The sequence below is a fragment of the Glycine max genome, chromosome 15 (assembly GCF_000004515.6).
Source record: "Glycine max cultivar Williams 82 chromosome 15, Glycine_max_v4.0, whole genome shotgun sequence".
NCBI lineage: Eukaryota > Viridiplantae > Streptophyta > Magnoliopsida > Fabales > Fabaceae > Glycine > Glycine max.
Window position 1 is genome coordinate 41,077,337 of NC_038251.2, and position 13,740 is coordinate 41,091,076.

At 37.0% G+C, this 13,740-nt stretch overlaps 1 protein-coding gene across 1 annotated transcript; it reads left to right on the plus strand.

The window, feature by feature from the left end:
* The first annotated feature begins 1,682 nt into the window (after positions 1 to 1,682).
* LOC102660149 (uncharacterized) lies at positions 1,683 to 2,285 on the plus strand. Its single transcript, XM_006598490.1, has 2 exons — positions 1,683 to 1,794; positions 1,924 to 2,285. Exons 1-2 carry the CDS (start codon positions 1,683 to 1,685, stop codon positions 2,283 to 2,285), a joined length of 474 nt encoding a protein of 157 aa, XP_006598553.1.
* Positions 2,286 to 13,740: the final 11,455 nt, after the last annotated feature.

Genomic DNA, 13,740 nt, shown 5'->3' on the forward strand with positions numbered 1-13,740 from the left:
GAGAGAATAAAAAGAGAGAAAATGATGAAAAAGAAAAAAATGAGAGTAAGGAGAGTGGTAATGAAGTCTTAACCACTAAAACCAAGAGTATGTTAGTTAGGGAGGCTAGGAAGAAGATACTCGCAACCCTAGTGAAGGACATCCCATATCCCTTGGTGTCGTCAAAGAAAGAGAAGGAGCGATACTTTGCTCATTTCCTTGATATATTTGTTGGAACAAGTGGCCTCGGAATAATTAAGAAAGGGGGGGTGAATTAATTATTAATGTACCTTGACTAATTAAAACTTATCCTTCTTAATGTTACTAGATTCAATTAGGCTTTACTACTAAGTTATGTAACTTAAACAAAAGTAAAGCGTAAAAGTAAAGTGCACAGTGAAAATTAAAAAGTGTAGGGAAGAAGAAGACAAACACAAGAATTTTATAGTGGTTTGGCAACAACCCGTGCCTACATCCAGTCCCAAAGCAACCACCGGTTCTTGAGATTTCTTTCAACCTTGTAAAATTCTTTACAAGTAAAGATCCACAAGGGATGTACCCTCCCTTGTTCTCTTTGAACAACCAAGTGGATGTACCCTCCACTTGAATTGATCCACAAGAGATGTACCCTCTCTTGTTCTCAGTTGCAACAACCCAAGTAGATGTACCCTCTACTTGTACCACAAAGGATTTACCCTCCAATGTGTTAAGACAAAGAATTCTTAGGCGGTTAGTCCTTTGAATCTTTGTAAGGGGAAACAAAAGATATCTTAGATGGTTAGTCCTTTGAAATCTTTTGTTTAAGGGAAAGGGAAGAATCAAAAGAATTCTCAGGCAGTTAGTCCTTTGAATTCTCTTGGAAAGAGAGAAGGGAGACACAAAAGAATTCAGGCGATTAATCCTTCATTCTTTTGGAAAAGGGATAAGAGATACACAAAAAGATTTCAGGCCATTAGTCCTTGTTGAATTCTTTTTTGCAAAGGGAGAAGAGAATGAAAGATGAGTAGGAAAGAATTGTAAAGGTTTAAAGGTTTCTCAAAAGTTGTTCAAGAAGTTGTTCAAAAAAGAAAATTGAATGCAAGTCAAGGTCTTGCTTTGATAGACTCTTCGTGTTTGGTCAAGAAAACCATTGAAAGAGTTATAACCTTGAGAAAATCATGTCAAGAGTTACATCTCTTGACCTTTTGTTCAAAACTTGTCATTGGTAATCGATTACACAATGCTTTTTATGAAAAGATGTGACTTTTCTCAATTGAATTTGAATTTCAACATTCAGATACACTGGTAATCGATTACCAATATATTGTAATCGATTACACCATTTAAAAATCATTTGGAACGTTGCAAATTCAGTTAAAGCTTTTTGAAATCAAATTTTAACACTGGTAATCGATTACCAGAGAGTAAATACTCTGGTAACTTAGAAAAATTTGAGAAAACTCTTTTGTAAAACAAAATTGTGCTATGTTTGGTTTTTGAAAAATTCTTTTCAATACTTCCCTTGTGAAGTCTTGACTTGTTGCTTCTTGATTTCTTCTCTTGAATCTTGAATTCATCTTCTCTTGAATCTTGATTCTTCTTGATTTCCTCTAATGAATCTTGAAATTAATCTTGATCTTGAACTTGTTGACTTAATCTTGAAATCATTCTTTTGGGATTTTTGTCATCATCAAAACTACTTGATTTATACTTGATTCATCATCATGAAGCTTGCTTCTACAATATTTAAGAAGCTGGAGATCACCATTCCCTTTGGAGAGACCTTACAGCAGATGCCTCTGTATACAAAGTTTTTGAAGGACTTGCTCACGAAAGGCAAATACATCAACAATGAGAGCATCGTGGTGGAAGGAAACTACATTGCTATGATCTAGAGGATTCTACCACAGAAATTCAAAGACCCAGGAAGTGTAACCATCTCATGCTATATTGGGGATGTGTCAGTGGGTAGAGCTCTTATTGATCTGGGGGCAAGCATCAACCTAATGCCCCCATCTATGTGCTGGAGAATCAGGAATTTGAGAATTGCTTCTACTAGGATGACGCTTCAGCTAGTAGACAACTCTATTACTAGACCATATGGTGTAGTTGAAGACGTCCTTGTTAAGGTTCACCAATTTACTTATTCAGTGGATTTTGTGATCATGGATATAGAAGAAGACTTTTATATTCCCCTAATACTGGGCCAACCATTCATGCTTACTACAAAATGTGTTATGGACATAGGGAATGGAAACTTAGAAATGAGTGTGGAGGATCAGAAAGTCACCTTCAACCTATTCGAAGCAAAAAAAACATCCCAGTGATAGTAAAACACGCTTCAAGGTGGAGGCAATAGAGCAAGAAGTCGATCTCGCTATGCATTACCTAACCATTCACTCCCCATTGGAGAAGGCCCTAATAAATGCTACTGATTGCTTAAAGTAAATCTGGTGCTGAACTGGGAGAAATGCCACTTTATGGTCAAGGAAGGAATAGTGTTAGGCCACAAGATCTCCGCTCGGGGGATAGAGGTGGACAAAGCAAAAATTGATGTCATTGAAAAGCTACCTCCACTAGTCAATGTGAAAGGCATCAGGAGTTTCTTTGGACATGCAGGATTCTATCAGCGAATCATAAAGGACTTCTCCAAAATTACTAGACCCTTGAGCAACTTGCTGAATAAAGATGCAATGCTTAAGCTTGATGAAGAATGTTTGACAACCTTTTAGACCCTAAAGAACAGTCTGGTATCTACTCTGATAATAGTGGCATCTGATTGGAGTAAAGAATTTGAGCTCATGTGCGACACCAATGCTATGTAGTTGGTGCAGTTCTTGGGCAATACCGAGACAAGGTATTCCACACTATTTATTATGCTAGCAAGGTCCTGAATGATGCACAACTAAATTATGAAACCATTGAGAAGGAGATGCTGGTCATAGTCTACGGATTAGAGAAGTTCAGATCATATTTGGTGGGGTCCAGAGTGGTTATCTTTATGATCATGCAACAATCAAATACCTTCTCACAAAAGTAGATTCAAAGCCAAGGCTAATCAGATGGGTCCTTCTGATTCAAGAGTATGATATAGTGATCAAAGATAAGAAGGGCTCCGAGAATGTTGGGGTTAACCACCTTTCTAGGTTAGCAAATGAAGAAATAACTCAAGAGGAGCAGGAAATCCGGGATGAATTTCCTGATGAATCCCTTTTACATGTGAATGAGAGACCTTGGTTTGCAAACATGGCCAACTACAGAGCTGCAGGTATTATTCCAAAGGATTTCAATTGGAATTAGGGGAAGAAGTTTCTCCATCATGCTCATTTCTATGTCTGGGATGATCCCCATTTATTCAAGATTGGAGCAGATAATTTATTGAGAAGATGTGTCACCATGGAAGAAGCCAGAAGTATATTATGGCACTGTCACAATTCTCCTTGTGGCAGGCTTTAAGTGGGGATAGGACAACTGTTAAGGTGCTACAAGTTGGATTCATCTAGCCTTTTATCTTCAAGGATGCTCATGATCATGTGTTTCATTGTGATCAATGCCAGAGAACAAGGGACATTTCTCGGAGGAATGAGATGCCATTGCAACACATCATGGAAGTAGAAGTCTTCAATTGTTGGGGCATTGATTTTGTGGGTCCTCTACCATCCTCTTATGGGAATCAATACATCTTTGTTGTTGTTGATTATGTGTCTAAATAGGTAGAAGTTGTAACTGATCCAAAGAATGATGCCAAGACGATTATCAGGTTCCTAAAGAAAAATATTTTTTCCCATTTTGGAGTTCCTAGAATGCTAATCAGTGATGGAGGTTCACATTTTTGCAATGCACAATTACAAAAGATTTTAGGGCATTATCATGTCAGACATAAGGTAGCTTCACCTTCTCATCCTCAGAGAAATGGCCAGGCAGAAGTTTCTAATAGAGAGCTGAAGAGGATTTTAGAGAAGACAGTTTCTTCCTCAAGAAAAGATTGGCTACAAAGTTGAATAATGCATTATAGGCCTACAGGACTGCTTTCAAGACTTCCACTGGACTATCACCCTTTCAGATGGTCTATGGGAAAGTCTATCACTTGCCAGTAGAGATGGAGCATAGGGCTTACTGGGCCTTCAAATTTCTTAATTTTGATGAATCTTTGTCCGGTGAGAAGCAGAAGCTATAGCTGTTGGAGCTAAAGGAGATGAGACTCAATGTCTATGAGTTTTCCAAAATTTATAAGCAGAAGATAAAGGTGTACCATGATCGAAAGCTGATAAAGAATAACTTTCATCCTAGGCAACAAGTATTGTTATTTAATTCCCAACTTAAGCTCTTCCCTGGTAAGCTCAAGTCTAAATGGTCAGGTCCATTCATAATCAAAGAAGTGAAGCCTTATGGGGCAGTGGAGCTAGTAAATCCTGCCTCAAGTGAACTTGAGAGAAGCTGGATTGTCAATGGTCAGCGACTGAAAATCTACAATGGTGGCTATATTGAAAGACTAACCATCATCATCCACCTTCAACACCCATGAAGGGGCCTTACGTCATGCTAGTGACGTTAAAGAAATGCTTACTCGGAGACAACCCGAGATTTCTTCTATTTTCATATTTTTCATTAATTATTTTTGTTAATTTTATTTTAATTAAAAATCCAAAAAAAAATGTTCACTATGATTTTACAGGTGTATAAGGTAAGGATTAATGATTTTTGTCTTTCAAGAAGAAACTGTAGGCGCTAAGTGCACCATCCTGTGCTAAGGGCGAACATCTTGATGACACGCTAAGCCCCAATCATCTCGCTAAGCGCTAGTAACAAATTTATGAGAAGGAAGACCGAAGGACTTAGTCCTTTGTGGGCTAAGCACGCCGGGCTCACTAAGCGCAGACACCATTAATGCAACTGTAACTATAAAACTGCACGCTAAGCGTGACACTCACGCTAAGCGCGAGATTCGTAACTACAGGCAGTTCAAAAACTACCTAAAACTATAAACTCTTCTTCTCCTTCCTCCACTCTTTACACATTCCTTTGTGAACTTTGTCTCTTCTTTCATTCTTGCATTTTATCTCTACATTTTGCATACTACATTGTGTGTTTGTGTTGCTTTTGCATTTTGATCACACTAGGTATGCTTAGATGTTGTTTTCATTTCTTTAGTCATTATTTTCATTTTCTTGTTATCGTTTGTTGCATTCATGTTTTGTTATGTCAAACATGCATTATTATGATTAAAATGGTTTGTTTCATCTATGCCTTGTTAATCTCACTAAGCCCGCATCTATGGCTTAGTGAGTTCGGACAATCTGGGCAAAATAACGGTATTTAGATAAACGCACTAAGCCACCGTCGCGTGCTTAGCGCATTTTTTCATTTCTAGGTTTTTAGGGTTGAATGCACTAAGCTGGTATGTTGTGCTTAGCGAGTTCATGAGTCACATGCACATATTATTGCATTTACAGAATTTTGATGAATGTTCATGCATGGGCTTAGCGCGCAGTCTCACGCTAAGCCCCATTGTCTGTTCAGTACCACATGCATGGGCTTAGCATGTAGTCTCATGCTAAGCCCACTACTATTTTGTCTTTTTTGAGTCTTTTCATTTTTCATGCATGGGCTTAGGGCAAGTCTCGCGCTAAGCCCCAGTGTTTTTTGTTTCCATGCATGGGCTTAGTGCGCTATCTCACGCTAAGCCTCAACTGGTTTTGCATTGGCGCTAAGCATCCCATGGCAACTTAGCGCCACACTCTGAATTTAAATTTTTGTTTCTTTGTTCTTCTTATTTCCTTGTTCTAATATTTTTTGTTACTGTTTTTTTTTTCATTTGTAGATGACCTCGAGGAAGCACCGAACAGGATCCAGTCAGCTGCATTGGAGGGATTCCTCCCGCTTTGCTTCCGAGACAGCTTGGGTACGCTACCAAGAAAACTTTCATCTTTGTAGCTTTCTTTCGAGAGGAACCTGGAGCTTGTGTCTAACATGTATGATGAATTCTATGGTGAGCTCCAGAGGCATCAGTGGCACAAAAGACTTACCCGCCCTACCTGAGAAGCAGATTGATGTAGTGTTGGTAAAGGAGTTCTATTCCAACATCTATGATCCGGACGATGGTTCTCCGAAGCAGTGCCAAGAGCGGGGGTGGACCATCAGATTCAATGCTCAGATGTTGAATGATTTCTTAGGGACCCCTGTCATCCTCCCGGAGCTAGAGCAGTTGACTACATACTCCCAATATAATGTAGCTCCATGTAGAGCTTGTAGGCCTTGGATCTTCTTCATCAATGGAATCCTTTTCTTCTTGAAGATCAATGGCAGTGGAATGGAGAAGTAGGAAAGGTGATCATAGATGCCACTTCAAGGAGAAGATGAGTTAAGAACAAGCTCACCACCATAGGAAGCCATGGATAAGAGCTTAGAGGTAGGAGAAGATGAGTGAAGGGAGAGGGAGAGAGGGGAATGGAATTTTGAGAGAGAGAAGAGGTGGAATGAGATCTGAACTTTGAAGTCTAATTTCTCAAATGATCAAAGTTGTAAAATGCACACACAAGGCCTCTATTTATAGCCTATGTGCCACACAAAATTTCACTTGAATTTGAATTTGAATTTGAATTTGTGGAGCCAAAATTTTACTAATTATGATTAGTGAATTTCAGCTATGGTTCAGCCCACTAATCCAAGATCAAATCCAAGATTTTCCACTAAGTGTGCTTAGGTGTCACGAGGCATGTAAAGCATGAAAGATATGCACAAAGTGTGACTATATGATGTGGCAATGGGGTGTAGCAAGCAAATGTTCACCTCCTCCTTAGGTTAGTCCGAAATTTAATTGGATTGGGCTTCTCGTAGTTCAATTAAATTTCTCTCCCAACACACACATCAAATAGTGCACTTAATGCATGTGAAATTAAAAAACTACCCCTAATACAAAAACTAGACTAGGTGCCATAAAATACAAGGGTTGAAAAATCCTACATTACTAGGGTATCCTAAACTTGTAGGGTACCCTCCCTACACTATGGAGCCCTAAATACAAAATCCAAAAAATAATGAAATCCTAATCTAATATGTACAAAGATAAGTGGGTTCATACTTAGCCCATGGGCCTAAAATCTACCCTAAGGCTCATGAGAACTCTAGGACCTTTTCCTGCATCCCTGGCCCAATCTTCCTAAAGTCTCCTAGCCATGGTTCTGGTGATGGGTCCCCTCCTTGGGAGGATTGCATCACAGTATCTCTACACCTATCTTGACCATCAAGCCATAGCGGCCAAGCTGTGCATGCTAGAAAGGTAGTTTATTCTTAATATTGAGGGAGCTTTGTGGAAGATTCTGTGAAAGGACCTCACCACTCTAACCCAGACTTGGAGCATGCTTTTATAATTTAACCTCACTCCTACCTCCCACACCTCCGACCTTAACATGGATCAGGCCCGCCTGATATACAAACTCGTGATGCAGATGGACATAGATGTGTGCAGTATGATTTCCCTACAGATTACACAGGTCGCCCAGTCCAGTACGTCCAGACTCGACTTCCCCGCTTTGATTATCGCACTTTGCGATGCCTAGGGGGTCTCTTTAGACACTTTGACATACGAGTCCCTCAGCCCAATGATTAACTTTGCTTATATTAAGAAGAACTATTAGAATCCAGCAGATTCTTTTATAGTATTTCCAGGGCCAAGGTGGGTCCGAACAACAGCCACTCAGGATGCACCACCACCACCAATCATCCCTCCTCTAGCCACCTAATCTTCCGCCAGCTAGCCCTCCTCTTCCCAGCCGGAGCAACTAATTCAGATGATGCAAAACCTCCACCACGACAAGTGCCTCATCATCCAGAACCTCCATTAGCTTTCCATCCAACTCTCCCTTCAGCATCCACTAATGACGCCAGAGGACTTCCTACAATAGGTTCCTTGGCCAGGAGTCCAGCCTTATTTTGTCGGGGGGAGGGGGGTGACACCTCTCCCGTGAGTAATGATGATACCGCAAACACAGGAGCTGATGAAGATTATGTGGCAGACATCATTATTGCTTAGGGAGCCTGGGACCCTTGACCAGCTCGGGATTGAGGCCCTTTTTTTTATTGATCAGGATTTTTCTTCATTTTTCTTTTCTTTATTTTTCTATATTTTTTTATTTTTATTTTCTTTATCTTTATTTTATTCTCTATTTTATTGTCATTTTATTTTCTTGAACTATGGTAATTTAAAATTCAGTCATTTAATTTTAATTCTGATAGTGAAATAGGCACTTATTGATTGGTTGCAACACATTTTGAGTGAATTGATTGCATGAGTGAGATAAAATGCATACTAATGAGTATTTTTGTTAAATTTTTTATTCTCATGTAAGCAGGCGTCAATGTAAGTGTTGAAGTGTGAATTAACAATACAAGAATAAAGAGGTTAGTATTTCTAACAAAAAATCATAGAAGGTGAACCTGAATGCTTCATAAAAACCGGTGAGTTATGTGAACTTTAAATTGTGAGAGAATGATTGGTTTTAATTTCCCAATTTTGCATGACTCTTGGATTGTTTGAATGCATGTATGATGTGGTGATGATCAAGGCCTTAATTGTTATTTTATTACAGCTACTTAGCCAAAAAGTCATCCGGTGAATGAATGTATCCCTTGCATTCTTTTTTAGCCTAATGTAAGTTATTTGTCATTGGAACCTAAGCCAAAATTTTGATGTTGAATAACTACCCTTCTTAGGTTGTAGAAGAGTACTCATGAATCCAAACAAATTTGTCCCAAATTTGGGGGAGTGTTTTTGGGTGAATATTTATTGCATGTATATAAATAAATAACACAAGTTAACGTGAGTCACAATATATGGTATTCCTCCAACCCAGTATTAATGTCTATTACCTTTTAATTTAAAAAAATCTTATCATTTTGAAGAAAAAAAAGCTGGGGTAAGTTATGACCAATAAAGTGGTTGTGCTGAAAAGAGTAGCAAAACAATAAGGTTGGTGTGTTGAAAAAATTATGAGTTATGGTTTGTCAAGAGTTGGGGGAATGAATGCTTTCCTAGATCTTAAGCCTCAAATCCAAGAAAAACCATTATTTCTTTGTTAGCCTAGCCACGTTACAAGCCTGATAAAGTCCTTAGTGATCCACATTATGCATGTAGGATTGCATAGACAGAGATGACGTGCAAAGTTGGGAACTTTAATATTCAGTTGTTGTAATTGAAACACTTATAACTGAGACACTTGTGGGATTGAGAGAATGAAGCTTGGTGAATCATCCATGTGACTTGTCATTCTTGCTAACTGATTCATCTCAAAGTGTATCCTTTTCATGCTCTTTTCATGAACTTATGACAACTGTGAACTTGAGAATTGGCCAATGAAGCTTTTTGGAATGTATGCAATTATCTCATGTGTAGTGATTGGTAAACTCTAAACTTTATCTTAGTGTAATTACTTTTGCTTGAGGCCAAGCAAAGCTTTAAATTTGGGGGAGTTTGATAACTGGTATATTTTGGGATTAAATTAAGTAAGGATTGTTAATTTTTCTCTCTTATTTCTTCCTTTTATTGTGAATAATTGAAATTTTTACATCACTTAAGTTGTTGTGCAGAAAGTGTTAAAAGTTGTGAATTCATTGTAATTGGTGAATAATTGGCATAGAAAAAAAAGTAAATCCCAAAGAAGAAAAATCAACGATGTGAAGCTACTTGCCCAGCTTGTCTTAGGCGCCCAACGCGATGCAGGCGCTTAGCAGGCAACACACATTTAGCGCTAAGAAGTTGAGAGAAGTCTAGAACGTGAATGCCTGCTTAGCACAAATCGCGTGCTAAGTGCAAGGTTATCGCCATACTCGCTAAGCGCGGCAATCACGCTTAGCATGATGGTTGCGTGAAAACCAAGATTAACTGCACTTATAAAAGAAGGAGAGAGAAGAAGGAAAAAAAACACTCAGAAAATTTAAGAGAATACAATTCCTTGCAGAAGGCAAAGGTCAGAAGTAGGAGAAGCAATCATTAGGAGTCATTCCTTTCCTCCATTCCCTTTTTCAATTTCCCCCTTTCTAAATATTATCCTCTTGCAATTGTAAAGTCTACAATGACAATGAAAGGCTAAACCCTTTTTGTTGGGAGCTCAGCAGCCAACTGCTTGATGTAATTTCTCTTCCTATCTATTTATGAATATTACTTTTTCATTATCCTTTTCTATGCTTAGTTTTTGTGTTTATGGTTTGATCACCCATTTGCATAGTAAGTTTTAGGGGTAGCATTGGGAAGTATTATTCTCTAATAGAACTGGGAAAGGGTATCTAAATAATTCATCACTAGGGATAGGTTGATTTTTTTAGCCTGTTATACATCTCTATTTATTCATCTCTATGCTTTTTTCAAATAGAGTAAAATAGAGTAAAATAGGATTAAGTCAGAACTATGTTTTTTCAAATAGAGTAAAATAGAGTTCTTTTATTCAACTATCTATGCTTTTATTCATCTCTATTTATTTATCTAATTGGTTATTTATTTAATGAAAGAGTAAAATAGAGTTCTTTTTTATAAAATAATAATAAAAAAAAAGAAAATAGAGTAAATAATAGGCTCTAAGTACCCTAGCTATAAATAGAGATATACTAAGTCAGTTTTTACAATTACGATACGCCTCTACGCTCTTTCTTTCTCCCAAATTCGTTCTCCCTTCTTCCTCTCTCAAAACCCTTTATTTTTCCCGCATACACCCAAACGTGCCTAAGTAAAACTTCTATCCCAGACTCGTTAACTATTGGATCGTATTGAAATTTCAATACCACTTTCGGAACTCCTTTTTATATATTCTCAATGTTGGGATTTGTGATATAATATCTTTAGAGAGATAAATTCCCCTCGAATAGAGACAGTGAAATTAAGGCTCCAATCCTTGTCCTTCTCTCTAACGCTTGGAAACCCTAGCAGAGCAACCAAAGGAAAAGCTTGAAAAATCTTATGGAACCACTAGAGATGGCGCTATCGCTGTTGGACCACACACGTGAGCGCGCTTAGAGGTAAGATATGGGTTACTCACGCTTGGAGATTAGAATGAACATGTATAGGGATCCCTAGAGGATAAATTTTAGGTTGTTTTATAAATTTCAATTATGTTCTTATTCTTTAATTCACGAATTGAATGTGGTTGACAGACCAATTGATGTCCCAATGTAAAATTATTGTGAAATTAATATGTTCTTGTGTTGAGTGTGAAACCTAGAAATTGAGAATTTTCTAATTAGTGTGAATTGATGAAATTAAGTAAGGAGAGATTTACCGTAAGAAGGAGTGAGATATTGATTTTGTGTTTCCCTTTTCTCATGCTTTTTAGGGTATTTTTATATAGTTTGGAATTAATATTATAATTTGGAATTAGAATAGGCTAACAAAATGACATTCTCGATTATTGTTTTAGTTTTAATATTTAGTATGAGTTTATATATTGTTTCATATTTTTATTCTTTAAAATTGGTCAAAGTCTATTTATCTATAAGGTTCTTTGAAAGTTTTAGTGAATCTTTGGTGAAGTTTTGTTTGATTATATTTCACTTTGTAAATTCATGATTAGAATATTTGTGTGTTTAGTTATTTATATATTGTGTGTGTTTATATGTGTAATACTATTTGTATATTATGAATTTTGATTGAGATTGAGTATAAGTGGCAAGTTGTGCATGTGTTAGTTTGTTAGATACACATGAACATGTGATGGTGGAATGTGACACTGGGAGGTGTTAAATTATGGGCATCGGATATGGTTGTGAATAAGTGTGTGATTAATACTTGATGTGATATTACTTGTGTTTTGAGTTGTGAATTATATAATAACCTGACTGGTGTTTACCTTGAGAAAAATGTTTATGCATGAGGTGTTAAAAGGAAAGTGTAGGGTTCCAAGTTATGAACCTTAGTTGTTAAATTGTAGCATAATGCGCAAGACGTTAAAAGGAAAGTGTAGGGTTCCAAGTTAGGAACCTGAGGTGTTAAATTGTAGTGCATTGTGTTAAACATGTTTACAAAATAAGTGTGAGATCTTGAGTATTGTATAATTCATGAGCAGTGTCTGCATGAAAAAGTTGTTTTAGGGTTTGGACCTGAATCAGGAAGGTGAGGCCCTAACAGATTCTTCAAAGTCTAGGGCTTGGGGGTAAATACACTCGGCTTGAGTGCTCCTTTAAGCCTATATTGATCCCATATGATTGGTGCATTCCAGCAAAACAGAGTGACCCTGACTGGTCACCTTATGTTTTCACTTAGTGAGAGTGACCTAACATACCCATTGTGTAGTGTGTCTTGTTATGTACTCCTAAGCGCCCTGGTGTTGTTTCTCATTGACATGACATCACATTGCATATAGGATTGAGTCTTAGTATATCTGTTGCATAATGCATGTGTAATAATCATTGTGACTTGAGATTTGTTGTTCTGAACAAGTGATTAATGTGAAGGTCTAGAATGTGATTTTGTGATTAAATCCTTGGAACAAGTGATGTTACGCAATGAGTGGTAAAATGACGCGAATTGTGCTAAGTTGAGCATGTTATACTTATACTATTTATATGTATCTCTTTGTTTATCTCTACCTATTTAATAATGTGATAACTCACTCCTCGTGTGTTGTTTGTATTTGGATTTTGTGATGATCTCGAACCTTGTGTTCGTGGGAGTAGATGACTACATGGATTGCTTTAAGGAACCTCGTGCTGAAGGATGTTGGGACACAATGCTATGATAGGATGTGACACTGGGGCATGGGTTTATGTTTTAATTGCATGATGTTCCAAACATGTCGTTTTATTTTGTTTTATTTTGCTACTTAACTTGAGTTCTTTTGTAACCTTGAATGACATTGTTTTGAGCAAGAAATGTTTCTGAGAAGTTTTATTTGATAATAGTGAAGTGAATATGGACATTTTATCCACGTGGATTTACTTATAATTTTATTGAATCAAATTAATTTAATTAGATTCCATATTTTATATGTTTTTCCCATTTATATGCATGTTTGGTAGAGGGTGTCATACTCCTTCATAAATTTTTGTTTTGCGATGAGTTTATAATAAAACAAAAATTTTAGTTTTGGTCCTAGACACTTATTTTTAGTCCCTAACAAATTAACAAATTTTGTGTTTGGTTCATGATAAATATTTCCATTTGTTATTAATACAGACTAAAATAAAATTTGTTAATTTATTAGGAAGCAAACACAAAATTTTGTAATTTATCAGGGACTAAACATCCTTGCCTTTATGTTTCCATAGGACTCAACGTCATCGCCTTTATGTTTCCATAGGATTCAACGTCCTTTGTCTTTATTTTTCGTAGGACTCAATGTCCTCTGTCTTTATGTTTCCATAGGACTCAACGTCCTCCATCTTTATGTTTTCATAAGACTCAATGTCCTTTGCCTTTATGTTTTCACAGGACTCAATGTCCTCTGTCTTTATGTTTTCAAAAGACTTCAATGTCTTTTGTTTTTTTGCTTTACAAGACTTCAATGTCTTCTCCTTTTATGCTTTTCAAAGACTTCAATGTCTTCTGTTTTTACGCTTTACAAGACTTCAATGTCTTCTACTTTTATACTTTTTAAAGACTTCAATGTCTTCTACTTTTATGCTTTTCAAAGACTTCAATGTCTTTTATTTTTACGCTTTACAAGACTTCAATGTCAATTTCCTCTGTTTTTATGCCCCATAGGACTCCAATGTTTTCCACTTTATGTTTTATAGGACTTCAAGATCCTCTGTTTGGTGTTATAGGACTTCAATGTCCTTTTGTTTTTTCGGTTTCTT